Source organism: Sphaerodactylus townsendi, linkage group LG11, assembly GCF_021028975.2.
Source record: "Sphaerodactylus townsendi isolate TG3544 linkage group LG11, MPM_Stown_v2.3, whole genome shotgun sequence".
NCBI lineage: Eukaryota > Metazoa > Chordata > Lepidosauria > Squamata > Sphaerodactylidae > Sphaerodactylus > Sphaerodactylus townsendi.
The window spans coordinates 68,966,214-68,993,957 of record NC_059435.1 but is presented as its reverse complement, the minus strand read 5'-3'; the positions used below and the strand labels follow the sequence as shown (position 1 = coordinate 68,993,957).

Genomic DNA, 27,744 nt, shown 5'->3' with positions numbered 1-27,744 from the left:
TGGGCAGACTGTGCTCAGCTCATCCCTCTGCTTCTGCAGTAGGAGAATACCTGGACTGCTTAGAATTCTGAGCGTGTCACCAGAGTCCGTGTTCGAGGCTTCGGCACAGAAGACTCTCAATGAACATGTTACAGGGAAAAGCAGCCCCGCTTTGGAATTTCGGAATGCAAATTGATTTTTCAACTTTCTTTGGTTCTGTTTTCATAAATATGTACCATTACTGATACATTATTGATACATGCATTACTAATGTCTAAAGAAAAAAAACTAGTGTGCCTTAAAACACCAAGAATTTACAATTGCATTAAAAATTATAACTGCAACGGTTGTGGCTGATACATTATTAATCATAAAGTATACATTTGGGAGAGGGGATGTAATACTCTTATATATTACAATCAAGCCTGAACTTGCAGATATTTCCCATAGTAGTCCTAACTACTTATTAATACTGCTGGCTCATCTTACCCCATTCATTCATTCATTCATTCATTCATTCATTCATTCATTCATTCATTCATTCATTCATTCATTCATTCATTCATTCATTCATTCATTCATTCATTCATTCATTCTCCTCCTTATTCCAGCTCCTGGATCATGTGCCAGTTCCCCATACCCTGTTTCCCCGAAAATAAGACATCCCCTGAGAATAAGACGTAGTAGAGGTTTTGCTGAAGTGCTAAATATAAAGCATTCCCCAAAAGTAAGTCGTAGCAAAGTTTTTGTTTGGAAGCATGCCCGTCGAACAGAACACCAGAGCATGCAGCTGTGGAGCGGAAAAATAAGACATCCCCTGAAAATAAGACATAGTGCATCTTTGGGAGCAAAAATTAATATAAGACACTGTCTTATTTTCGGGGAAACACGGTACCACAAATTAATCCAAAGCCCTGTTCCAAGACGAAATACCCCATTTCCTTCTTTTCCCCCTGTTTTTCTATAGGAACAATAATAACAGAAATTATACACAGACACATAACATACTGAGAAAACTTGTAAGGATACAGTGTGGTAGTTAAATACATCTCTAATTTCTTAGCTAATTTAGGTGTGCACTCATCTGGAGTATGTTTAATTTAAAATACCCATATTGCCACATCCAGACTGAATGACTGTGATTGTTTTACTGGGAACCATTTCCTTTAAGATGGGTAACCACAGCTGGAACCAGAGGTGAGGGTTGCCAGTTCCAGGTTGGGAAACTCCTGGAGATTTAGGGGTGGCGCTGGGGGGGGGGGAGAAGAAGAAGAGGAAGAGGAAGAGGAAGAAGAGGAGGAGGAGGAGGAGTTTGGATTTATATCCCCCCCTTTCTCTCCTACAGGAGACTCAAAGGGGCTTACAATCTCCTTGCCCTTCCCCCCTCACAACACACACACCCTGCGAGGTGGGTGGGGCTGAGAGAGCTCAGAGAAGCTGTGACTAGCCCAAGGTCACCCAGCTGGCGTGTGTGGGAGTGTTCAGGCTAATCTGAATTCCCCAGATAAGCCTCCACAGCTCAGGCGGCAGAGCTGGGAATCAAACCCGGTTCCTCCAGATTAGATACACGAGCTCTTAACCTCCTACGCCACTGCTGCTCCTCAGCAGGATAATATGCCATAGAAGGACCTCAGCAGGATAAGAGTCCGTCCTCCAAAGCAGCCATTTTCTGCAGGAAAACTATTCTCTGTCGTCTGGAGATCAATTGTAATTCCAGGAGATCCCCAGGCCCCACATGAAGGCTGGCAGCCCTACAGGGGACGGAGGAGTCATTGCCATTGGTCTGTTTCCAATGTTGCTTCACAAACCCTCTTGCAAACCTTCACCAAATCAGTGGAGGAGAGCTTCCATGACACCCAGAAGAAGAAGAGTTTGGATTTTTCTCCTGTAGGGAGGATCAAAGGGGCTTACAAACGCCTTTCTCCTCCTCTCCCTTGCAAGATACCTCTCCCTCACAAGGGAAACAAATCTGGTTCACCGGATAAGAGGCTGCTGCTCATGTGGAGAAGTGGAGAATCAAACCCGGTTTTCCGGATTAGAACCCACCTGCTCTTAACCACTTCACCACGCTGGTTCTCAGGATGATATCTGTGTCTTTACCCAACCGGGAAGGGGGGCTCCTGTCATTTCATTGGAGTGCATGTCTGTAGGAATGGTACCAATAGTACGAGCATGAATGGCAAAGTCTCTTGAAGTGGTAGAGATAATTTGCAGTAATTATTGTCCCAAAAATACCATTTGCAGAATTGGGAAAAGCTTACGGGGTACAAATGCTGTGAAAGGCTTGTGTGAATTCAAATGTGGGATTTTACTTGCTCAACAGTATGTGTGTAAATACAGCAGCATCTTGAGATCCAAGCCTTTGGGACCAGCCTGTAGTCCGGTGGAGAAAAACACCATGGTTTTCTTGTATATCTTCTCAAAAACAGTTGAACTACTGTGATAACTGCTTCCATTTGCTCATCAGCATATCTGTCTTCTGAATGCTTTACAGTTGAAGACAACAGCCAGTCTCAGAAGAAGAAGATTACAGTGGAAGATTTGTTCAGTGATGACTTCAAAATTCATGACCCACAGGCTAAATGGATAAGCGGTGAGCAGTTGTTTAAGAAAATCGTTTCTGCCACTCTTTATACTGTTTCTATTTTAAGTGTTTTTCCCTTGTTCTTTGTTTCCCTTGTTCAACATTTTGCAGAGTGACTTACCTAAGATGGTAACAAGGGATATGTGTGAATTAAGTGCCATCAAGTTGCTACCGACTCATGGCGACCTTATGTTGACAAAAATTCAAAAATCATATCATTAACTGCCTTACACAGATCTTACAAACTGAGGATTGTGGCTTCCTTTATAGAGTCAATCTATAAGACAGTGATTTTCAACCAGGGTTCTGTGGTACCCTGGGGTACTGTGAGCATGTCCCAGGGGTGTCGTGGCAATGCTAACCCCCCCTCACTTTTGTGGTGTCTCCTGCCGGCGCCAGCAAGGACATGGAGCTGGCTCTGGGCAGGGCCTGCCACAAGGTCAGCAGCCACTTCCTGCCCCCCCCCGCCAAGTTCTTCCCTTCACCCTGGGAGGGGAAGGTGGGTGGTGGTGCAAGTGGGGCACTGGGAGGGGAAGGTGGGGGGATGGCAGGGGTACCGTGAGATATGAAGAGTGAGGTCAAGGGTACCATGACATGGAAAAGGTTGGTAAACACTGCTATAAGAGATTGCAAGGGTATCTATGTTCATAGGGAGACAGACACCAAATGCACACAGAGACTTCTAAATAGTATGTCACAACACAAGAATTTCCAATGGAGGAAGTGGGCAGGTAGCAGAGGGTGGGTAGCAACTATGAGAAAGTCATCTAATCATGCAAGAAAGGAGTTTATTATTCAAACACGGATGCGCTCCGTATACAGCTTGACCGAGGCGGATCGGCGCTGCTGGTTTTGTTAGATCTTACCGCAGCGTTTGATATGGTCGATCACGACCTTTTGACCCACCGCCTGGCTGTCTCCGGGGTGCGGGGCACTGTCCTTCAGTGGATTGCCTCGTTTCTCCGGGGCCGGAGTCAGCAAGTGTGGTGCGGGGATGAAGCCTCCCGGAGGTGCCCGCTTCATTGCGGAGTGCCTCAGGGGGCGCTGTTATCCCCGCTATTATTTAACATCTATATGCGACCACTTGCTCAGCTGGTACGGAGCTTTGGGCTGATCTGTCATCAATATGCCGATGACACTCAGCTCATTCTGTTGATGGAGGGGGGAGCGGTTGCCGCCCCTGTGGCTCTCCAGCATTGTTTGGAGGCGGTAGCTGGTTGGTTGAAGCAGAGCAGGCTGCAACTGAATCCATCGAAGACGGAGATCCTCTGGCTAGGCCGCGAAGGAGAGGCGGGGGATTTCCAGCCGCCGGTGTGGGAGGGGGTCTCATTGGCGCCGACCTCCTCCGTCCGCAGTCTGGGGGTCCACCTGGATTCGTCTCTTTCAATGGAGACCCAGGTGGCCCTTACAACCCGGACTGCGTTTTTCCATCTCCGTCAGGCCCGGCGGTTGGCCCCCTTCCTCTCCCAAGCGGACCTGGCCACTGTGATCCATGCAACGGTCACCTCCAGGTTAGACTATTGTAACTCGCTTTACGCGGGCCTTCCCTTGCGTTTGATTCGGAAGTTAAAGCTGGTCCAGCATGCGGCGGCTCGCTTGCTCACAGGAGGCGCCTTTAGAGAACACATCCAGCCTGTGTTGCGCCAGCTGCACTGGCTTCCGGTCGAATTCCGAATCATCTTCAAGGTGTGGGTTTTGACCTTTAAGGCCTTGCGCGGCCTGGGACCCTCGTACCTTCGGGACCGCATCACCCCATATGTCCCCACTCGGCCTCTGCGATCAGCAGAGGCCAATTTGCTGGTGACCCCTGGCCCCTCGATGATGCGGCTGGCCTCCACGCGGGCCAGGACTTTTACAGCACTGGCCCCGGCCTGGTGGAACACCCTTCCTCCAGCTGTCCGGGCCCTGCGGGACCTAGGTGAGTTCCGCAGGGCCTGTAAGACTGTGTTGTTCCACCGGGCCTTTGGAGTGGCCGGCCGCTGATGTGGTGCCCCCTACTGCTCTCTATTGCCCCCTCGCTTTTCGGGCTGTTACATCAGGGTCCCTCATATTGAGGGGCCTACCGTCCCCCCCTTCTTCTGGGGGTAGGTTTTAAATTTGGGGTTGGACGCCTGTTTTATGTTTTATGTATTAATCTGTTTCCGCTGGTTTTAAGTTTTTTACTGTTGACAGGAGATGGAGCCTATGTATTTATATTGTATGTATGATATTGCTCCTGCTTGTCTCTGACTTTTGTTGTTCACCGCCTGGAGCCCTTCGGGGATCGGGCGGTATAAAAATTGAAACAATAAATAAATAAATAAATAAACAGGCACAAACATATTCCTTTAGAGATATCCAAATAGCCTGGCAAATGGCTGGCTCTCTGATTACAACCATGCATAAGATGGAAGCTTAATGACTGGATATTTGAGCATAACTGCTTTCTCACACCCAATAGCTGCCTCATGTGGCTGCTTTTCCATTTTTTTAAAAAGGCATAGGTACTCTAGGTAATGTGCCATTTGGCCTTCATGTTCTCTTCTGAGGAAGGATGTCCTGTGTCCGGTAAGGGCAACAGAAAGGAAGTCATTGACTGAAATTTGGTTCAGGTTGAAAAAGGCTGAAGGTTGCTCAGGCACTGGAAAAGATCTATCGTGAGCTGTTGCTGGGAAAGCCATTATATAAATGTCAAACAGCTTTTTGAACTGAATGGCTTGGCCTTTTGCTGCTGCTTTATATTATGGCACGTCAAATTCTGATTTCAGTTACTTTTGGCATAAAAACTCAAAGGGTCTCCATGGAGCCCCTAGCATTTTTCTTCTCTTTTCTAAGTACTGTGTTACAGGGAAGGGGGTCTCTTGCTGAAAAAAAATTAAATGCCATCCTTTTCATCAGAGGTCGTCAGAGCAATTTAGCAGCCTTAATTAGCTCTTGTATCACCCCTGCGGGGCAGGCAAATATTATTATTGCACTCATTTTACAGCTGGGTAAACAACAAAACAGTGATGAATCTTTAAGGTCATGAGTAAGACTGGTGGATGGGGCTACAATATGGTGTGCCAGTCTCCGAGGCCCTGCAATAAATGACACGTTGCTCAATTTTTTAACATCCACCAATCTCTTTTGACTCTGTTAGCGCTTGCATTTTTCTTGAACGCTCCCTAATCAGACAGAAGTCTCCCAGAGAAGGATGCTGAACGTAAGAAGAGTCATGCTAGATCAGACCAAAAGCCCATCAGTTCATGCAATGGCCAACCAGCAGCCTCTAGGAAGCCCCCAGACAGGATGACTGCAACAGTAGCCTCCTACCTGTGCTCTGAAGCAAGTGATGTAAAGAGGCATACTGCTTCTGGAATTGGAGGGAGTAGACATCCATCATGACTACTAGCCATTGATAGCCCAGTCCTCCATGAGTGTGTCTACTCCCCTTTTAAAGCCTTCTAAGATTATGACCATCATTGAAGATTATGTACAAGTATATATTAATTAGCAATTTATAATCTTATTACATTCTAGGATCCCTTGGGCTTGGTGTCTATTTCTTTGAAACCACTCTGGAAACACTGACCTATGGGACTGTACTAAATTTGTTGCAGTCATAGATCAGTGATAGATACAAATACAAACTCCAATTGTGGCCAAAATTATGTTGACAAAAATTAAAACGATAACTCTGTCTAATTATACATAAATATACAATGTTAATAAAATATGGGCAACAAAGGCAATTTTAGATTAAAAGGTTTTTTAGAAAAAGTTAAGTCAGTTCTCAGAATTTCATCTAACTTGGTTACTGTGAATTTGACACACATGAGCATAAAAGTTTGCCACAATAGTATGAAGATCTTCAGCGGTAAGTGATTCTTCTACATATATATTCATGGTAGTCTTCTATTCAGATACCAGCATAAAATGTGTGTAAGGCACTGAGAAGCCCAAGCTCTTGCAAACCAGGCTCCAGGGCAATACCTTTTGTATCTCCTCCTCTCAGTAGCCACTGCATGTTCCAGGCATCTATGCTATCCTCTGGGTTCTGAATAACCACCCCTCTCAAGGCCAGTTTCTGTCCACCAGGCCCTGGGAGAGCCAGTGTGATGTCGTGGTTAAGAGCAGGTGGATTCTAATCTGGAGAACTGGGTTTGATTCCCCACTCCTCCACCTGAAGAGGTGGAGGCTTATCGGGTGAACCAAATGTGTTTCTGCACTCCTACATTCTTGCTGGGTGACCTTGGGCTAGTCACAGTTCTTTGGAACTCTCTCAGCCCCACCTACCTCACAAGGTGTCTGTTGTGGGGAGGGGAAGGGAAAGAACAATGTGAGCCACCTTGGGTCTCCTTTCAGGAGAGAAAGATGGGGTATAAATCCAAACTACTCCTCCTCCTCCTCCTCCTCTTCTTCTTCTAAAGCACTTCAATGACCCTGCCTGGCTTCACCCACTTTCCAAAACACTTGACGAATGCCAGTAAAGGTATTGGTAGGCACCATAGTACCCATGGGTGCCCTTGTCTGGGAACCCTTGCCTTAAACCAGGGGTCTGCAACCTGCGGCTCTCCAGATGTTCATCATGGACTACAAATCCCAGGTGGGAGAAGAGGACTACAAATGGTCAATTGGTTTCAAGGTTACTTTTTAATTGGCCATGCTAGCAAGGGCTGATGGGATTTGTAGTCCATGAACATCTGGAGAGCCGCAGGTTGCAGATCCCTGTCTTAAACAATAAGCTCATTGCCTCAGCTTTGCAGTCTTCACCCAGACATGTCCTGGTCTGTTCTGCCAATGGGTATGCAGTTTCAAAATGAGCTTATCTTTTAAGAGAAGAAGATATACCTTAGAAATGTAGGCATTAACTACATCTGTTAATATTGCTTGTGATCATGTTATACTCAGCTGTTATACTCAGCATTAATGTCCTTTAGGTAGTGGCTCCTTGTGAGGGAGGGAAGAAAGGACAAAATGTAACAAAATGTTCCATTCATTTTGACCCTTTACCCCCATTTTGTTCCGTTATGAATTAATGGAAATAAAAAAGAGAAGCGCAGTATTCCTGGAAATCCTTACATGGCTGGTCATGTCATTAGACCTTAGGGAAATAGTGTTCTCTCTTCTGTGAGAAGCAGCGTAATTCAGGTAAATAATGTACTACAAATAATGATTTCTTATTTCACTAGTTTTCCTGGCCAGTCTCTAGGTTTTTCGTAATTGTCCAGTGCCCTTCATGATGTGGTCTGTAATACAGACTTGCCCAAGAAATGTCTGTGGTGTCCAACCAAAAATTCCAGTTACAAAACTATATACCGGTAGGCTATTTTAGCGTCTTGACTTCTAGTGACAAAATAACCTTAAGACTTTTATGTGGTGCTTGATAGCCCAGAAATCATACATCTAATAGGAAACTGAAAATCCCCTTTATGGGTTACAAAAGCACCACAGAAAAGATTATTCCACACCAGTAGTCATCTGTGGTCACCCTGAGTGTCATGATGCCCACTGATAGCTTCCCTGCCTAGAAATAATTTGTTAACTCAGCAGTTGCTTCTCCCAGATTATGTTTCCCCCAACGTGCATAGCTATACCTGGCTTTCTTCTACCATGTTAGGAGCAGGAGCTACTTAAGCAGGAGACCACACCCTTTGTGTTGGCAGGATTGTGTTGTGCAGAATCATCCCCCTCCATAGTGGATGGATGCTTGACTTGCAACCTGTCAACATTTTGAGATTGACTCCAGCCCTGGCAGCTATTTTGTGGCTAATCCCCATTTTCAAAATTCCAGAAGGGTCCTCAGGCTCAACATCACTGGGGACTCCAATGAAAATTATGCTCCCTGTAGAAGTCGAGACCTGTGACAAATGAGGTGAATGTTCTTAAACCATGAGAACATAGGTGGTCTACCTGATAGGTTTGTCAAGCTCACATTGGAGGTGGGAGAAGAGGGCAGGAGCCAGAGGTGGGATCCAGCAGGTTCTCACAGGTTCCCGAGAGTAGGTTACTAATTATTTGTGTGTGCCGAGAGGGGGTTACTAATTGGTGATTTTGCCACGTGATTCTTGCCTTAGTTACACCCCTCCTCTCAGCAGTAGCGCGCAGAACTTGAAGCAGTCTAGCAGGAGGTGCACCGGCTTGCATGGCAGCCTGCGCCTGCGTGCATTTGTTTCCCGCCCAAGGACCGGCACAGTGGCTGCATCCTTGCCACAGCCCCGTCCAGGAATGCCAAACCCCCGTCCCCGGAATGCCCGGCCACGCCCCCGTCATGCCCCGCCCAACCCCATTGGCGCTACGCCACAGTTTGAATCCCACCACCATGGGAACCTGTTACTAACATTTTTGGATCCCACCACTGGCAGAAGCATGTAAACAAACATCAGTTTTGAGTTTGGAAGAGGTAGAGAAAGAAGAGTATGTCCGTGGAAATTGCAGGATGGCCATCTCTGGACCTTAGTAAGCCTTGCCAGACCTGACGTTGGGTAGTAGATCTTCTGCTCTGTTCCTTCTGGCCCCCACCTATGCTGTATCTGTATATTTGAACACAAAGCAAATAGTACCAAATATCATAAGACTGAAGTGTTCTCTTTTGTCAAAGAGAACTCATCCAGATAGTCCTGCCACTAGAATTTCTCACTGCTTAGAGAAGTGAGGGACATGTAACAATGACCACAGGGCCCACAGATTAACAGTCCTTGAGAAGTCGAGTCCTCAAGCCCGTAGTGCCTGTTGTGAAGTCATTAGCATCTGCGGATAAAGCCACCGGGGCTTCTCAAAGGAGGCTCAGACGCATGGGCGACTCATGAATTATTCATGAATTGCTCTGCTTAATACTTAAGAGCTCTTTTTGAAAAGCACTAACGCTATCCATTTTCGGAAATTAGCCTGAATTGAAGTGCCGCGTAGACTGCTCGCGTTTTTCCGAGGATGCTGCCGTAGGATAGAATACAGCCATCGAGTTCCATAACTGGGGTCCAGGCAACGTGGGAACTTTTGTCCTGATCCCAAAGATGGCTTTCATTTAAATCACTGCTAAGAAAGCACCAAAATCAGCAACTAAATTGGTCCTCTGCAAAGAACAAAAGGGGGGGAGGGGAAGAAACCACTTAAATTGGTCCTCTGCATTTAAACTTCACACAGTACGCCAAGCTCTTTGAAGTTGTATTGTCATGATGTGAGGAGGAGGAGGAGGAGGAGGAGGAGGAGGAGGAGGAGGATTTGCATCAAAGGTACTTTTCGAGTTGCTTTCCTTTCTAACCGGAAGGAAACAAGAAATCAGTCCGACCACACTGAGGGGCTTTTTGCTTTTTCATCCTTCTCATCAGTGCATAATGAGGTAAATGTAAAGATGCCTGTGCAATCGCTGGGTCATTACTGACCCATGGAGTGACGTCAGATCACAGCGTTAAGCAGCAGTGGTGTAGGAGGTTAAGAGCTCGTGTATCTAATCTGGAGGAACCGGGTTTGATTCCCTGCTCTGCCGCTTGAGCTGTGGAGGCTTATCTGGGGAATTCAGATTAGCCTGTGCACTCCCACACACACCAGCTGGGTGACCTTGGGCTAGTCACAGCTTCTCGGAGCTCTCTCAGCCCCACCTACCTCACAGGGTGTTTGTTGTGAGGGGGGAAGGGAAAGGAGATTGTCAGCCCCTTTTGAGTCTCCTACAGGAGAGAAATGGGGGATATAAGTCCAAACTCTTCTTCTTCTCTTCTTAACCAGGCAGACTTTGTTTATAGGGTGGCTTGCCATTTCCCTCCCCAGTCGTCTACACTTAACCCCCAGCAAGCTGGCTACCCAGTGCATAGTAGGGCAAGCTTTTCTGGACTATAAAGACCTTTTGACTCAGATATAGCAAGAGAGAGACTCCCTCCTTGGATCAGGAGGCTGTACGTGCAGATGTTCCCGCAGTATCGACGACCCACGTTCTTCTGGTCTTCCATTTTGGCTTGTAGGCAGAAGTGTCAGTTTATTTGGCTTGCAGATGGTGATGTTAACAGAATTTCTCCATCTGAAATCTCCTTATGTAGACCTTTCATATGCATTTTTCTGAGGCTCAACATCCACTGCAGTCAGCCTTGTAATCCAACCACAACTCTCTCAAGATTTAGGATATGAAGATCACTATTCTCTTTGCCGTTTCATAGCTATACCACACATGGATATGCACCATGTATGCTCAAACCTGTAAGCTTATATGCAGAATTTCAGTATCTGGTCTTGTCTGAGTGGTCTGCTAAGTGCTGGATTAAGGAAACTGAGGCCCTTTCCGCACGGGCCTAATACGGCGCCCTGGGGACGGCAAAAACGCCGTCCCCAGGGAGCCGTTCGCACATGGGGCGCAGCTGCTTCGCAGCCGCGCCGCCCGAGTGGCGCGAAGCCGCTGTTTTCCTACCTCGCTTCCCGAGCGAGGTTTACGGAAAACGGCAGCTTCGAGTCGCTGCCGTGCGAATGGCAGCAGCTCAAAGGCGCCTTCCCCGCCCCCCCCCCCATGCCCGGTCGACCTACCTGCTCTGCGGCCCTCCGGCGTGTCACTGAGACCTGGGGACATGCCCCCTCTGCCCTGCAACTCCGGAGCGATCGCGTGTCCCCTGGCCTCGGCGACGTGCCGGAGGGCTGCAGAGCAGGTAGGTCGACCGGACGACGGCGCAGCGCCACCGTCCCGAACGGTCCCAGAGGGGTTGGGTCAGCATCATGTACGCCGACCCAACCCCTACCGTGGCCATGCGGAAACGGCCTGGGGTGGGTATGAGATTTGAAGCTTATATTGTGGTGAGTTCCAGTGTCACTTTAGCCATGTAATGTTCATGTTCACAGTGTAGGAGAACAAAGTTTATTATTTCCATTTCCACCATTTTGAGACCTCATGGGATCTCTATGAAGATGACATTTCTTCCCACACCAGTGTCAGCAGCGGAACAGGGATTGGCCCTGGCATGGAAAGAAATGCTCCTATTCCTGTGATTATCCCTTGCATTCATTTAAAGAGGCAATGCCTTGGGTCCCGTTCCTTCCCAGTGAAGTATGAGTTGAGCCTTAAGTCTATATTGCTAAGATTGAAAAAGAAGCAGAAGCAGCCGCTGCTCTGGTCTTGGAGTTTAAATATAGCCCTGGCATAAATCACTATTGAGTGAGCAGAGTCCAACCAAAGGGCAAGAATGGTGGAGTGAAGGTCAACTTTGAAAGGGCAGATGAAAGCCCTGACTGATGAGCGGGGATTTAGAACAGGCAGCGCAGCATCCACCGGACTTAGAGTCATTAGCAGCCAGGAACAGACGTGACCTGATGAAGAGAAAAGGAATGGATGAGCAACTCCTGGTGGGGGCTGGGAAAAATGTCAGGCTGTGGGTATTTTGTTTGTTTGTTGCCAATGTATGGTGACCCCGTGGGTTTTCAAGGCAAGCAATGTTCAGAAGTGGTTTGCCATTCCCTGTCTTTGTGTCATGACCCTGGCATTCATTCATGGTCTCCAATCCAAATACTGACCAGGGTTGATCCTTCTTAACTTCCAAGATCTGATGAAATCAGGCTAGCTTGGATTATGCAGGACAAGGCAAGTATTTATTATTTATTTATTTATTTAGCCATCAATTCACATCTGACTTTGGACGACCCCTGGTGGAGGGATGTTCGGAGGTGATTTGCCACTGCTTGCCTCTGGCTCATGACCCTGGAACCCTTGGCGATCTGCCATCCAAGTATTTTCCAAGATCAACCCTGCTTAGCTTGTGAGATCTGATGAGATCAGGCTGGTCCGGGCTATTCAGGTCAGAACTGGGCCAGTGTAGAGCTAGGTTTTTGTTGAGCCTGACAGTAATTCACAGTGTTCCCCCCTTTCAACATCTGGTGGTAAAATTTGGTAGGAAATGTTTGATCTTTGACAGCGGTTGGACACAATCAAGTTGTGAAGCTCCATTCTCATTTTTTCTCACTCTACTTCTCTCTTGCTTTCAACATGCTCCTGGCGAGTCCCCGCAGGGCTTTATTTATTGTTCCCCAAAAGGCAGCCTAATTTAAACTATCCTTCCGATAAGAATCCTATATCAAACGAGTTTGTTCTTGCTGTGTTTTCCATAAGAAGCCTGGCTGATTTCAGCAGTAGCGGGCCCTTGTGCTACTGTGCATGTTTCTCAACAACGTGACAGTTCCAATTGGTTGTTTCTTTCCAAAGCCCCTGTTCCTTCTGAGATCAAATAGAATGTCTCCAACTTCATAGCAATCAACTGCCTACAAAAGAGACTCTCTCTTTCATCTTTTAAAAAAATACATACAATAAAAAACCCTTTTTTCAGGGCTTTGGTATAATAGCACTGAAACTGTGGTGGTGTTCTCAGGGAAACAATTCAGAATCCTGCAGAGTATTGGAATCAAGTAGGAGTGAATAGTGCAATTCAGGTTTGTTCCAAGGTGAGAAGTAGAGGTTTATGAATTGAGGAGACCTACCATCTCCAACTCCTACCACATCCCTCTGTTTTGTTCATCTTTTAACCCTCCAGGTGATGCAAACTGTGCTTCCTATCTTCTGTAGTTCTTCAGAAAGCCCCTCCCCCAAAGAACAATGTCATCACAGGAGCTGGGAGTCTCTGTAGCACCTCTGTAGCACAGCGGAGCTCTTGGGTATGGTGATGTTATCTTTTGACAGTGGCAGGCCAGTGGACTCAGTACTGTTGCTGTGTGCTTCCAAAGGGAGCTTCTTTTGGTGAAGGATGACAGGAGTCGAGATGCTGTTTGATGCTGACACCTGAAAGTCAAATCCCACATGCATGAGATTAGCTTCCACAGAAATACAAACTCAGACTCAGAATTCAACAAAGTGAATCAAGAACCCACTCGCCTTTTTAAGTTCAGTTTTTTTTCTTACCTTAGTATGTAGGTGTACATTCATAAAATAAAGAAGTAAAGGTGTGGAAGGAGTCCCCTGTGCAAGCACTGGGTCATTATTGACCCATGGGGTGACATCACATCACAATGGTCCATTACTTGTGGAACACTTATTTTGGGCCTTTTAGCTGTCGAGTGGGGCTGAAGTGTGGTCTCCTTGTGTTTCTCTGTTTACACGCGAGGAGACAGCCCAGTCCTGCCCTACAGCTAGTCTCAACAAGCCCTTGTTTCCGAATTCTCTTAACACCACCCCTCTTAAAGGCACAGATCTCATAACACTCAATAGTCCCAATGGCATAGAGCTGATAATCTCTCCTCTCTCCCTTTCCCTCCACAGACTCTCCCCCGCCCCACCTTTCTGTTGCTGCTGCTGCTACAGGAGAGGGCTTGTTTTTTAAAAGAAACTTGTCTTTTAAAAAGTTTTTAAAAGCCCTCCTGAACATCCAGAGTCATAGCGAAGAAAAATGGAGCCCGGGGCAAAAATCTGAGTTTTTCAACCTCCCTCCCCCACCACGACCAAACAACAATTTTTAGCACCAGGTCATTTCAAAGTCACCATCACATTAGAAAACATGCCCCAACTTACAAGTCTGAACATAGCAATGGTCTTACGATCCATGGGCAGAGCAAGCAATATGAACTTAATTGAGTAATAAAACAAAATTAAGCTGCACATCTGGAAATGTCCAGCAGATATAGTAATAATCAACTGCTGATTTAACAAACTGAACCTAAATAAAAACTGACAAGCAGATATACAAATGGTTTTTTTTTAAAAAAAATGCAGTCTGTTGGCTTCTGAGTAGACAGAGCTCCTAGGAAATGTATTTTAAGGAACCAACATAGGTCCCTGAAATATGTTTGAGCACTGATAAATATTATTGGTAAATTTTGGATTCGGGTTTTTTAACCTAGAGATTTTCAGTAAAGCGGAATAAAGCTGATATCCATCAGTGGGGGGTTAGATCTGATCTGTCTGCCCTTCACCCCCAACGATACTTTCCATGCCCTGGAGGTCTTGAAAAGAATTGGCACAGATATCTGTTTGCCTAACTCCTGCCAATGTTCTTCAAGCCCCGGAGGCATAAAGACTGCTGGGTGACCTTGGACTAGTCACAGTTCTCTGAGAACTCTCTCAGCCCCACCTACCTCACAAGGTATCTGTTGGGGGAGGGAGGGGAAGGGAAGGTTATTGTAAGTCACTTTCTTTACAGTAGAGAGAATCTTTACAGTAGAGAAATGCACACTATAAAACATTCTTCTTCTTTATCAAATCCTGCTAAACTACTGTTATAATCTGAATACAAAAACAAGCTGTATAGGAAGTCAAACTATCAGTCTCCTTTCACATGGGGATTCTTCCCCAGATAACACAGGGAACCTCCACACAACATAGCACTTTCTCTGGAGCTTCCAAGCCTTTTCCATATGAGCTGGAACAAACTCCTTTGTTCTGGCTTAAAGGGGAAATAGGCTCAAACTTTAGAATATAAGAACATAAGAACTAGCCTGCTAGATCAGACCAGAGTCCATCTAGTCCAGCACTCTGCTACTCGCAGTGGCCCACCAGGTGCCTTTGGGAACTCACGTGAAGGATGTGAAAGCAATGGCCTTCTGCTGCTGCTGCTCCTGAGCACCTGGTCTGCTAAGGCATTTGCAATCTGAGATCAAGGAGGATCAAGATTGGTAGCCATAGATCGACTTCTCCTCCATAAATCTGTGCAAGCCCTTTTTAAAGCTATCCAGATTAGTGGCCATCACCACCTCCTGTGGCAGCATATTCCAAACACCAATCACACGTTGCATGAAGAAGTGTTTCCTTTTATTAGTCCTAATTCTTCCCCCCAGCATTTTCAATGAATGCCCCCAGCCAGCTGGAAAGGCACTTTCAAAATGGCAGTGCTAAGCTCCATTTCTCAACCTTTCTTCAGACCTTTAGAAAGGTTGGTTTTTGAACCCCACTTTTATCTACCTTTAAGGAGACTCTAAGTGGGTTACAAATTCTTTCCCTTCTCCTCCCCACAACAGACACCCTGTGAGGTAGGGAGGGGTGTGTGAGAGAGTTCTCAGAGAACTGTGACAAGCCCAAGATCACCCAGCCGACTTCATGTGGATGAGCAGGGAGACATCCTGGTTCTCCAGACTGGAATCCGGTGCTCTTAATCACTACACCACACTGGCTCAGGGGACTTTTTAAAATAATTTTTAAAACTTTTTTTGTTGTTTGGAAGTTCACGGCTGAGCCACAGATCAGCTGTGAGGGTGCTGAGCCATGCAGGGTGGCAAGATGGACAGAATGTGGCTCACTACTGCCTCCACAAGGGTGTGTGTGTGATTTTCCCCACCCTGGTTTGGAAGCAGCCCAGATCAGTAGTATTTTTCACTCTGGTGGGCAGTGGCTGTCCAGAGCGTCAGGCAGAGATCTTTCACGTCACCTAATCCTTTTAACTGAAAATGCCCCAGACGGAGCCTGGGACATGCTGCTTGCAAAGATAAACTGTTGCTGAACTGCAGTCCCTTTCCAAATTTCTACAGGACACTCAATGCGCTTGATATTTTATGGAGCTTCATATACAAAAGCATAGGTGTCTTTGTTCTGAGGAATGTGCAATTCAGAGTTCTCTGAAGGGGGGGGGGGGACAACAATGGATGACAGCTAAGAGCTGACGGAAAAACGGTTTCTGCCTCTGTAAAGGAAACTTGTGAGTCTTTTGAGTGCAGTTAAGTACCAGATAGAAGGGTTTGGTCCGTGCGACAATAAAATGAAGAGTAATCAAAGCTGCTTCTTGCACAATAAAGCACACTAAAACCATGTTATGATGGCTTAGTGTACTGATGCGATGAGATGTTCGTTGTTTAGGTAAATGACAGCAAATAACGTATTTAGCGACTCCTTTTTTTTTTCTTTTCACATTAAAATGAAAGAAGCAGCAGCGAGAAGCTCTACAAAAAAGCAATAAAAAGATAATGACCCGTAATGCACGAGAGATAAAAACAAGATTTCAGGTGTCTGGTAGAATTAAGGCTCGTGTTCATAACATTATAGGCAAGCTGTTTTCACTTCTGAGTGGCTTCCTCATACTAATAATATAGGAATATAAGATATGTAAGAAACTGCATTGCAGTAGTCGAGGGCATGGCTGGAACAAAATTCCCAACACAAAAAGCCTTCCATGTGTGAACAGTGTCCCATTGAGGGCTGGAGGGAACACCATAAAAAGGCACGTGGACCACTGGGCCAGGGCCCCAAGAGTGCCATGTTTTTAAGCCATTAAAGGGGCTCACCATGGGGGCCTGCCTCTGTGCTCCTCCCTTGGGGAACCTTCAGATGTTTGCATGACCAACTCAGACACCCCTTCCTGTCTCCACCCTTCTTCTACGGCCACTGGCCCCACACCCTGTCCTGCACCTGCTTCCGGGACTGTTCTGTTTCCTACGGCTGCCATGGGGCTGTGCCTCGTTCTGCGGTTGCTCCCAGAGTTGTGCTGTATCTGATGGCTGCTCCCAAGGCTGCACCATGTTATGTTGCTTCCGCAGGGGCTGCACTGCATCCTGCAATTCTCCCACTCTGTTTAAGAGTGCCTTGTTATTTTGGGGGGGGGATATGTCTAATACATACTAATATTGTAGTATGTTGTAATATATATCTAATATTGTAATATATCTTAAACCGCATGGGGTAGCGGTTAAGAGCAGGTGCACTCTAATCTGGAGAACCAGGTTTGATTCCCTGCTCTGCCACTTGAGCTGTGGAGGCTTATCTGCTGAACTAGATTAGCTTGTGCACCCCAGCACATGGCAGCTAGGTGACCTTGGACTAGTCACAGTTCTTCAGAGCTCTCTCAGCCCCACCCACCTCACAGAGTGTTTGTTTTGAGGGGGGGAAGGGAAAGGAGATTGTAAGTGCCTTTGAGTCTCCTTACAGGAGAGAAAGGGGGGATATAAATCCAAACTCTTTTTCTTCTTCTCTCTGGTGTTGTTTAACATCTACACGCGCCCCCTAGCACAGCTGATCTGGACCTTTGGCCCACGTTGACATCAATGTCCTGTTAACATCCGGTTTTCTCTGTTGATGAAGGGCCAGCCAGCCACTGCCTCAATATTCTGGCTCAACATCTGGAGGCTGTGGTGGGCTGGCTGAGAAAGAGCAGGCTGAAGCTCAATCCATTGGAGGTCCTGTGGCTGGGACAAGGAAAGCCAGAGGAGGGTTTCCAACTGCCTCCTCAGTCAAAGCCTGGGTATGACTATGGAGTCCTCCTTATCTATGGAGGCCCAGGTGGTACAGACAGCCAAATTGTGCTTTTTTCATCTTCACCAGGCTAGACAGTTGGCCCCCTATCTGTCCTGTTTACATCTGGCCACAGTGATCCATGCAATGTTTACTTCCAGGCTGGACTACTTTAGCTCACTGACCTGCCCTTGAGATTGCTCTGGAAACTGCAATTGGTGCAGAATGCAGCAGCGAGAGTCCTTCCTGGGATGTCGGTAAGGGTGCACATTAGACCTGTGTTCCACCAGCTCGCTGCCCTGGTTTCCTCTTGAATTCTGGATCATATTCAAGTTTTATATCCATATTTTAGTGCTAACCTTGGAGGCCTTTTGTGGTCTGGGACCCTTGTACCTTTGGGACAGCATCTTCCCATACTGCCCACAGAGGATGTTATGTTTCTCCGGTGGTGATCTTCTGGTGATCCCTGGTTCCAGGGACATTTGATTGGCCTCAACCAAAGCCAAGGCCTTTTTGGCCCTGACCCCAGTTCTTCAGGGCCTGTAAAATGGAGATGCTGTACCAGGGCTTTGGTTGAGGCAATCATGAGTCCATTCTCCTTTGCTGCCCCCCCCCCAAAAAAACTTTCTCCCCATCCCAATAGTGATGACTGGTTATAAAATGGGACATGATTGATCCTTTTTTTAGGCTATGGAGGGATTCTTTGAACACCTGATTTTTTGCCATTTTATTTTGTTTTGTTTTGTTTTAAGGTTTATTGTTATTATTATACTGGATTGGGTCTTGTGACTATGTCTAAATTATCTTTGCCAGCTGCCCTGAGCCCAGCTCCAGCTGGGAAGGGTGGAATATTAAATTTAATAAAATAAAAATAAATAAATAGACTGCAGTCGGGTGGGGACCTGATTTTTGTATGTTTTGAGTCAGGCCCTAGAACAGTGGTTCTCAACCTGTGGGTTGCAACCCCTTTGGGGGTCGAACGACCCTTTCACCAGGGTCGCCTAAGACTCTCTGCATCAGTGTTCTCCATCTGTAAAATGGAGAAATGTTAGGGTTGGGGGTCACCACAACATGAGGAACTGTATTAAAGGGTCGCGGCATTAGGAAGGTTGAGAACCACTGCCCTAGTCTCTGTGTGCCTCTGTCCAGCTCGAGTTTTCCTGATCCCAATCAGGTTTTGTTCATCCAAGCCATGCTGCCAAGGTCTGTCAATGGGAACTCTGCTTCCTCAGTTCAAGGGCTTTGCCTGCTTTTAATTTCCATCATGATTCACAAATAAAATCTCATTGTTGCCACCCACCTGTCAAAGGTTTCTTTCCACTCACTCCAAAATGCCTTTCTGACTAGAATGCGTCGCCCCCCCCCCCTCCACCTGCCATTTCTATTCCATCCGAGATCACAAGAACTTCCAGGCAAATGGCTTATTTGTTTTTAATCTGTAAACCTGCTACAGACGCAGTCATTGCGGCCTACTCAGACGCTCCAGCCAAATGCTTTTTGTGTTCAGAATTATCTGCTGTGAATGCAAATTTCTAGATAAGAGCTGTAGAACATAAGAGTTTATTGAGGCAAGAACTTGGCCATGCTCCTGGAAATCTGGTGTCTTTCTTCCTCGGGTATCTTTTTCACATTGAATTTTGGTCTCTCTGTTTCATTTTGGAGGGAATCTTGGGACTTGTTGATGATAGCTTCAGTAAAATACTCAGAGTACTGCAATCCAAATTGTTCCCCCAACAAAACCAGGTTGATTTAGCCTGAAGGGCTAAATCTTTAACTATTATCCTGTAACACATCTACCTTAAAATGAGTCGGTTTCCTTTACAAGGCCATTATGGGGACTGTTTTGTTTGTGCCTTTTCAAGTGGCCCCTATGCCTCTCAAAAAGTGCCTTCCATGGGCATGCCCCCCCCCCCGAATTGGTACCTGATAAAGTCCAAGAGGTTGGCACCAATAAGAAATATCAACCTTCCACCATTCTTGACCATATGCATTTTCTGTTTGCTCAAAGAGGTTTATTGGTTAGTTTCCTGTAGACAGAAATAGACAGAGTTATTTCATTCAAGGAATGTTGGCATACCCAATGTGTATACTGGAATAAACAACTCTTTGCCTAGAGAGTTCCAAAATATCAGCATCCTTTTGCCTGTGTAAAAATTGGAAACATTAAAAAAAATGAGATTCAGTGATGACCTTTATCAGCACTGATGACAGCTATAAATCAGGCAGAAATTCTCATCAGCCCGCTGGACAGAATTCATTACGGGCAAAGATTGCTACGTTACTCTCCATCTTTGATTGAGGGACGCCCTATTAAAATGAATACAGCTTCAATAATACGAACCACACATTTCAAAACACAACTGAGGACGATTACTCATTGATCTAAAGACGTCTATGATTGCGGGGCTTGGAGACTGGCGAAGTCTTATTGTGTTTTGCTTTGGGTCACAAAGCCGATCAATGTCTGCTTCTTTAAAGCAAGCCAATTTGCTCTTCATTAAATTTCAACCCTTTGCTGATGACACGTATTGACTGCAACAGCAAGATCTCCAGCTCCAGCAGGTCACTGTTGGTTTTACTTGCTACTTTCCAGGTCTTCTTTTGTTTTCGTACAACGTGGGGTGTATGTTCCAAGCGTTCAAAAGGCAGCAGTAACCTGAGAAGACGATTTAATTATTCAAAACGTAACACACCTCGACACATTTTTTTTGTATGTCGTTTGACTTTCTGTATGAATCTAATTTTGGGAGAATGCACATAGAAGTTTTTAATTTGGATTGTTTTGTTCATGTAAAAGAGTGTTTATATTATTTGCTGTCAGTAGCAACTGCTGGGGTGCTGCAATTGTACCAATGCATTTCCAATAAATAATATGTTGGAAAAAGAAAGGGTAGAAGGACTTGAAAGCAACTATAACATTTCCAGGACAGTAGACTATTCTGGGATTCTGTTTGCAGGATCTGAGCCAAGGCTGTTAACGATAAGACATTTTGGAGGACATGAATTCATAAGGTTGTCATGAGTCAGAAGCACAAAATATTCTGGGATTAAGATTTCTAGGTTTTGTCATTACAATCCCCCTGTTATTGAATAATAACTGTGGTATAATGTATAACCAAGAAAAACGCTCCATAAACTTCAAGCTTAAACCACCTAGATTTTGTGAACAGGATTAGTCAATCTATAGCATTAAACGATCCATGTAAAATAATCTGGAAAATTTTAATCTGTGCTTCTCTTTCGATGAGCACCATGGGCAGTATTTATTCTAGACAATTGGTTTTCATTTTTCTCCTCTAGATGATTGGTTTTCAAACCCCTTCAACATCAATAACAAAATTTTCTTGGTACTTTTACTGCAGGGCTCTCATTCAGGGAGAACCCATTGGGTTAGGTTTGCTTTATCAGAAATCATCTGGACTATAAGTAGTTTTTACAGATATTCTACCTGCAGTGAATATTGATGTTCAGCATAGACTGTTCTGCCACAGAATCCCTCAACATTACCAAAGATTCTGGGCAGTGTGTAATCTGTTTTGCCAGAACCTTGTGAACCTCCTCTCTCTCCTATGTGTTCTCCCCTGTAGCTGTGTGCTGCAGAGGAAAATCTCTAATCATGAAAACTTATCTTTCAGGCAACCTTGAAATGCCTGAAACCACATCCTGTTTGAAGGCCTGTGCTGTAGAGTCACGTTCTGTGACCATGATGTGCATACAAATTCTATGGCTTAAATGTTTATAGGTTTATTCGATGGGTGTCATAGTTTTCCTTTTGTTCTCTTCTTCTTTTAGATACTGAATTTATTTACAAAAACCGGAACGGCTCTGTGATTTTGCAGAATGTTGAAACAAACAGGTCAACAGTGTTAATCGACAACAAAATAATTGTAAGTACCTTCTTTAATGGCCAAAATAATGTCCTTCTTGTTTGTGCACAGACCCATAAAGGAACAAATAGCTTGAGGACTTAACTTTTTGAAGAGCCTTGCTAAAATAATAAGCTTTTTAATATCCTGGTTGAAGTAGCAAGATGCAATTCTTTTAATGGGCCTGAAGTTCGGAACTCTTAGTATGTGCAAGAGCCAGTGGCATAGCGCTAATGGGGAAGGGGGGCATGATGCCCCAGGCAGACCAGCGGCAGAGGCATGTTTGGGTCATGGAGGGGGCATGGTAGGGCATTCCATGGCATTACCATGGAGGGGGCATGGTAGGGCATTCCATGGCATTTCGGGGGTGTTCCGGGATGGGGGTGGGCAGTGCTGTGGCAGGGGCGCAGGGCACGTGCACGCCCCAGGCACAGTTTCCCCTCCCTCCATCCCTGGCAAGAGAACAGCCTTATTGTGCTAGGTATTTCAAAAGTGGTATTTTCATACTAATACTCTGGGAGAGCAAATACCAGAAGAAAGACAGGAGAGAAGACAGATCTCCCTGCTGGTCAAGATCATGCTACCCTTGCAGAAATTATGTGATGGGTCAGAATGACCCCATACCTCCCCAGAGGCCTCCCGAACATCATACCCATTGCCTTCCAGCTGCCAGTGAACACTGAGAGCAGAAAGCTATAGAGGAAAACAGCCACAGAACTGCCTTGGCTGCTGAGTTCCTTTCAGAGACAATAAGGATCAGACAAATTATGTTTTGCTTTGATAAATGATGCTGATTATAAAGTCCAAATTTTGACATTGTTCACCATGTTTTTATCTTATCAGTAGTGTTTGTTTAATGTTTGTTCTATATGTAATTGGATCAGGAGACAGTAATACATTTATTCAGTTCAATTCATAAACCAGGGAGGACAGGCGGAAAATATTTACCGTTTTTCTGTTCTGGCATTTGAGATAACTCATCCGATGCAAAGAAAGAAAACAATATGGAGGTATGAGCTGTCATCCAGCTGACGCTGGAATTTTAGCAAGCTGCAGGGAAACTAGCAGCTCTGTGCAGGCTCTCCTTCAGCCTGCAACCTGAAAAGGAACAAGAAATTGAGTTTGGAGAAAATGCACCGATTCCTCTTCTCTTTTTCAGCAGGGATAAAACCGTTCCCCTTCATAACAAAAAGATTCTCAAGAATAGAGCTCTCATTTTGTTTCAAGAAGTGTGAGCCATGACAACCCCCCACCCCCCACCCCCAATCTATAGATCATTCACAAGAAGGCCAAAAGAGCAGGAATGTGTTATGGTGGAATATTCTCATTATATATAGCATATTTATATGCATTTGGTGCTGTTGGAAGAATAGGTTTCATTTATGCATATTCCCATGAAATTATCTGGGTGTGGTATGGGACATGCAAGGCCAAGATTAGTTCCCAGGCCCCATGGGATAGAAAGCCAGCATGGTGTAGTGGTTAAGAGCAGGTGCACTCTAATCTGGAGAACTGCATTTGATTCCTTGTTTTGCCATTTGAGCTGTGGTGGTTTATCTAGTGAACCAGATTAGCTTGTGCACTCCAACACATGCCAGCTGACCTTGGGCTAGTCACAGTGATTCAGAGCTCTCAGCCCCACCCACCTTATAGGGTGTTTGTTGGGGGGGGAGGAGAGAAAGGGGGGATATAAATCCAAAATGAATGGAAAAGGTGGGGGGATTGGTGCATAAATCAACTACAGGAAAAGATCAACTTGGTGTACCAATATAACTGTCAATGTCTTATATTTAAAAAGCCATGAAATAAACCAATTACCTTAACTTATTCAGCATAAATTATTAATGTTACATTCAATATCTTATGCAATATATAATGGATAGTAGGACATATAATTAAAAGAAGGACATATTCAAGCATCTAGATTTGAGAAAATTATAGCAAAGCAGTTTGAATGATATCAAACACCAGAAGGATTTATTATAAGTCCTTTGGAAGCTTAAAATAATTCTTAGTTTGAGAAATTAATTGAGCTGATGAAGTTTTTTTGGAGAAACAAGCAACAACCAGGAGCTTGTTAAGATATTGAAAATACAAATGTTGAAAGTATTCTTCCAGCTGAATATGGTGTTGGAAAATCTGTGGAAACAACAGTTTAGGGGATTCCACATTCCAGACTGAAAGAGGATATATTTCATCTTTATACAAAAATTAAAGGATTTTTCAGTGACATTGCAACAATTTATGACAGAGTCAGTACTGTTAATTATATAATAATAATAATAATAATAATAATAATAATAATAATAATAGTATGTAATAACAATATTTTATATTGAATAAGTTAAGACAATTGGTCTATTTCATGGCTTTATAAATATAAGACATTGATTGTTATATTGGTACGTTGGATTGGTCTTTTCCTGTAATGTGCAGAACATATGGTGGGGTGCTATGAGAACCATTACTTTGAGGCTGTGCTGGCTGCTGCCATTTCCAGCATCAAAACTTTTGTATGTTTTCCCCGCTCCTGCTGCAGGTGTTGAATGAGGTGTTTCACCTGGTAAAGTTTGCATTTCACCTGCCATCACAATGTTATCTCATCGGCATCTAGAAAAAAAACCAAAGGCGTGCAGATGGATCTCATTCTGGACAAGCTGTCTGTTGTTGCTGTTGCCTGCAAAATTTTGCATGCATATTAAAATGTATTTATTTGGGGTGTTGGGTTTTGTTTTGTTTTTAGGTATCCATAAGGGCTGTTCGATATGAAGTATCACCGGATAGAGAATATGCACTTTTTGCATATGATATCAAGCCAGTAAGTAAATGATACCTACAATTAATGCCAACAAATAACAATATTTTGTTCTTCAGTATTGTTTAAATTAGGCCAAACTGGATTATACTGCACCCCTGGTTATGCCGCAGGATACACAGCACCATTTTACAGCATTTAAAAAAAATAAAAATCACCCAAGTGGAGCATGAGCCTGCGTGTGACCACATCTTGGGACTGGGGAGGTGACGAGGCGATGAGTTGGGATGACAGAGCTGATGCAAAGTGCCACACACCTTCCCACAAAACGCATTTTCATTCAGCAGTTTGGAACCAACTAGGATACCCCTCTTTTGAGATGGGACCCAACAGCTGCAATGCAAAAGCTGGGGTTCTCGCGACTAACTTTATACCGCAAAAGCATGAAGACAAAAATAAGATGCTTCTCAAAATGAATTGGGTTGGAGACAAAGGTTTCAAACCTTATTGGTAGATTGACAGCAGGAAAAGGAGGGGGGAATTGTGGAACTCGATTATTTATTTGGTGAAATTTATCTGGGTACTGTTGATTTGGACTGAATCTGGGGGGCATAATGAAGGAAATAAACAAATTTGAATTGGAGATTCATGTGTTAATGAGTCATTCCTATCTGATAGGCAGAATCTGTTAGTGTTTGTGGAATGTTGGATGTAGTTAACTGAGACACTGTTATTCCTTTTGTTACCCTAAGCAGGCAGTCTCCACTTTATTTGGGGGAATCAGCTGGAGACGGAGAGTGAGAAGGGGCAATTGGGATCGATCACCTACATACATCAGGATAGTTCTGGGTGAAAATTCTCAAATGACCAGGCAGTTGTACAATTAACATTGGTTTCATTAAAGAATAGAATAGTAAAACAAGAGCTGTATTTTAAGCAACAAACATAAACACACAAAGCATGCAAGAGCTGGCTAAGGTAAGAGAGAGAAAGGTGGAGAGGTGATAGTTATCAGACTTGAAGTGATGTACAGGGAGAGAAGTACTGAAGAGGAAAACAACCAGTATTTCCAGGAGCAAAGGAAAGAGGCTACATGCTCACGGATCCAGAACACACAGTAGGAATGGCCAAAGGACCAATATTTATACCCCAGAATGGCCCTGAGGGGGTATGAGAGAAAGCCAGAGACAGAGCCCCATCCAAAGGGTGGGAGCTGAATCTGCCCATGGGAGCAGTGGGGTGGCTGCATCGGCTGATTCACCCTCTCCAGGGCACTTACTCCAGTGGAGAGGCAAAACCACCACCATACAGCCACGCCCTCCCCCAGCAGCGGGACACTGTGCAGAACCTGTCCCTCCACTGCCAGCATAGTGGGAGCAGCTAACGTTAATTGGCTCCCTCTCAGCCTTTGCTGCAGTGGTGGGATCCAAAAATTTTAGTAACAGGTTCCCATGGTGGTGGGATTCAAACTGTGGCATAGCACCAATGAGGCTGGGCGGGACACAAAGGGGGCGTGGCTGGGCATTCCGGGGGTGGGGCATTCCTGGGTGGGGCTGTGGCAAGGACGCAGCCGCTGCGCCGGTCCTTGGGTGGGAAACGAATGCACACAGGCGCAGGCTGCCACGCACGCCGGTGCACCTCCTGCTAGACTGCTTCAAGTTCTGTGCGCTACTGCTGAGAGGAGGGGCGTAACTAAGGCAAAAATCACGTGGCAAAATCACCAATTAGTAACCCCCTCTCGGCACACACAAATCATTAGTAACCTACTCTCGGGAACCTGTGAGAACCGGCTGGATCCCACCTCTGCTTTGCTGGCATTGCACCGGCGGGCCACAATCTGGATTTAAGCCAGCCTTTTAGGTGGTTTAAGTCCATTATGGCTCATGGAGGGTTCTCAGTGGCAGGGGGGGATGTCCTCTTTGGGAGGGGCAAGGCGGCACCACATTGTGGCTGCGGCCTACGGTCTCCACTGTTGGAAGGCTGTCTGAGTTGATTGCTTTTCCAGGGTTCCAATGAAAAGGAGAGGCTGAATGAGTCATCAGGACCCAAGAGAGTTCTTGGGCTCTTCTCTTGAATACTGGTTGATTTCTGGAATGGGTGAAGATTGAGTAAATAATGGTCTGCTTGGTGCACTGATCAAATCAATTAGGGTGACACTGTGGACATCAGCTTGCTCCATTGTCCAGTCAGATACATCCAAGGGCCAGGGGGGAAAGTTCAGTGACCCATGGTCCTTCTTTCCAGGCTCGACACACAAGATAAGTACCAAAACTATCTGAGAGGTATCCATTTTGTGGGGAGCAGTGCCGGTTTTTGACCCCTGTGGCACCCCTTAGTGAGAGATGAGGTCCGACTGCTGATAAAACAGAAAGGATGCATATAGCCCTTCTGGGGGATCAGTGGAGGTATCCCAGCTATGTACTTAAGCGCTGATCTGAGAGCCTGCTCACGGCACTAATCAGAGAGCTCATTTGTCAGGCAATACAATACACTGGCTCCTTTTAATTCCCAGCTTCCATTTTTAAAAAGTCTCGAGTCCTTGTTGGTGCAAAAATATCTTTCTACAATGACGAGGGCTAGAGACGGAAAGATCTCTTTGCCTGCTTGGGCTGCTGCGGTTATATTGCCTCATATATCCAAGCAAACTGTAATGTCACTTTTTGATGTACAGGGTGATTTAAAAGCACGTTAATGTTCAGATTTTCAGTGAACAAAAAGTAGAGGTGGAAACTTGAGTGCTGTCACTTTCTCAAGATCACAACGAAAAGCCATCATATAATCCAGTGTCCTTTGATGTTCTTAAACCTATTGAAACACTTGCATGTGAGCATTCGTTTTTGAATTTTAATGGTTACCATCTGACCCTAGGGATTTCTCCCACTCTGTCTTCGTTGCAACTCTTGAGCATAGATAATGATCATTAGTAATACAGCAGTGGTATGCCTTCATTTGACCTACAAAATCTAAGAGAACCTGTTCCCTATGAAATGTCATGTCAGTTCCATTCAGTATTGTGGATCTCACTCTTGACCCATATATCTCAACTTCAAAATGGGATCGTCACTATCTGGGAAAAAATAGTAGTCATGGCCCTTTCTGCACAGGACAAATAAGGTGTCCAGAAAGGGTGTCTTGGGGAGGAACTCTGCACAGCTTTTTCCCGCAAACACATCCTCAGGACACCTTACTTCAGCTCCAGGTGTCTTTTTTTGACGTCATTGAAATGTGGACTTTTCCCCCTGAAGTTGTCTGCAAGTTATCTCCTGCTTTCTGTGCAGAACTCAGGAACTGAGGAGACATCTTATTTTTCCCACCTGACCATTAAAGCTCTCTTGCCAGTTTCCTCTGCCACTCGTGCTTGACATGTTATGGTGCTGCAGTGACTTTCCATGTCAGCAGGCATTTGCTGAAGGTCTCCCCGGGACGTTTTCTCTTCCCCTTTTCAGGCACCTGCTGGGCACCTTTTCAGCCTGAAAAGTACATGCTTGTACTC

The 27,744-nt window shown here is 45.3% G+C and overlaps 1 protein-coding gene across 5 annotated transcripts in view; it reads left to right on the top strand.

Annotated features, from left to right (window-relative positions):
- DPP6 (dipeptidyl peptidase like 6) overlaps nucleotides 1-27,744 on the top strand; it is a 643,433-nt gene that overhangs the window by 440,444 nt on the left and 175,245 nt on the right. For all 5 annotated transcript variants that reach the window (XM_048511783.1, XM_048511785.1, XM_048511782.1 and 2 more), the window contains exons 3-5: nucleotides 2,474-2,572; nucleotides 21,423-21,517; nucleotides 24,240-24,314. In XM_048511783.1, the coding sequence (XP_048367740.1) occupies nucleotides 2,474-2,572; nucleotides 21,423-21,517; nucleotides 24,240-24,314 (269 nt within the window). The remainder of the gene's footprint in view (nucleotides 1-2,473; nucleotides 2,573-21,422; nucleotides 21,518-24,239; nucleotides 24,315-27,744) is intronic.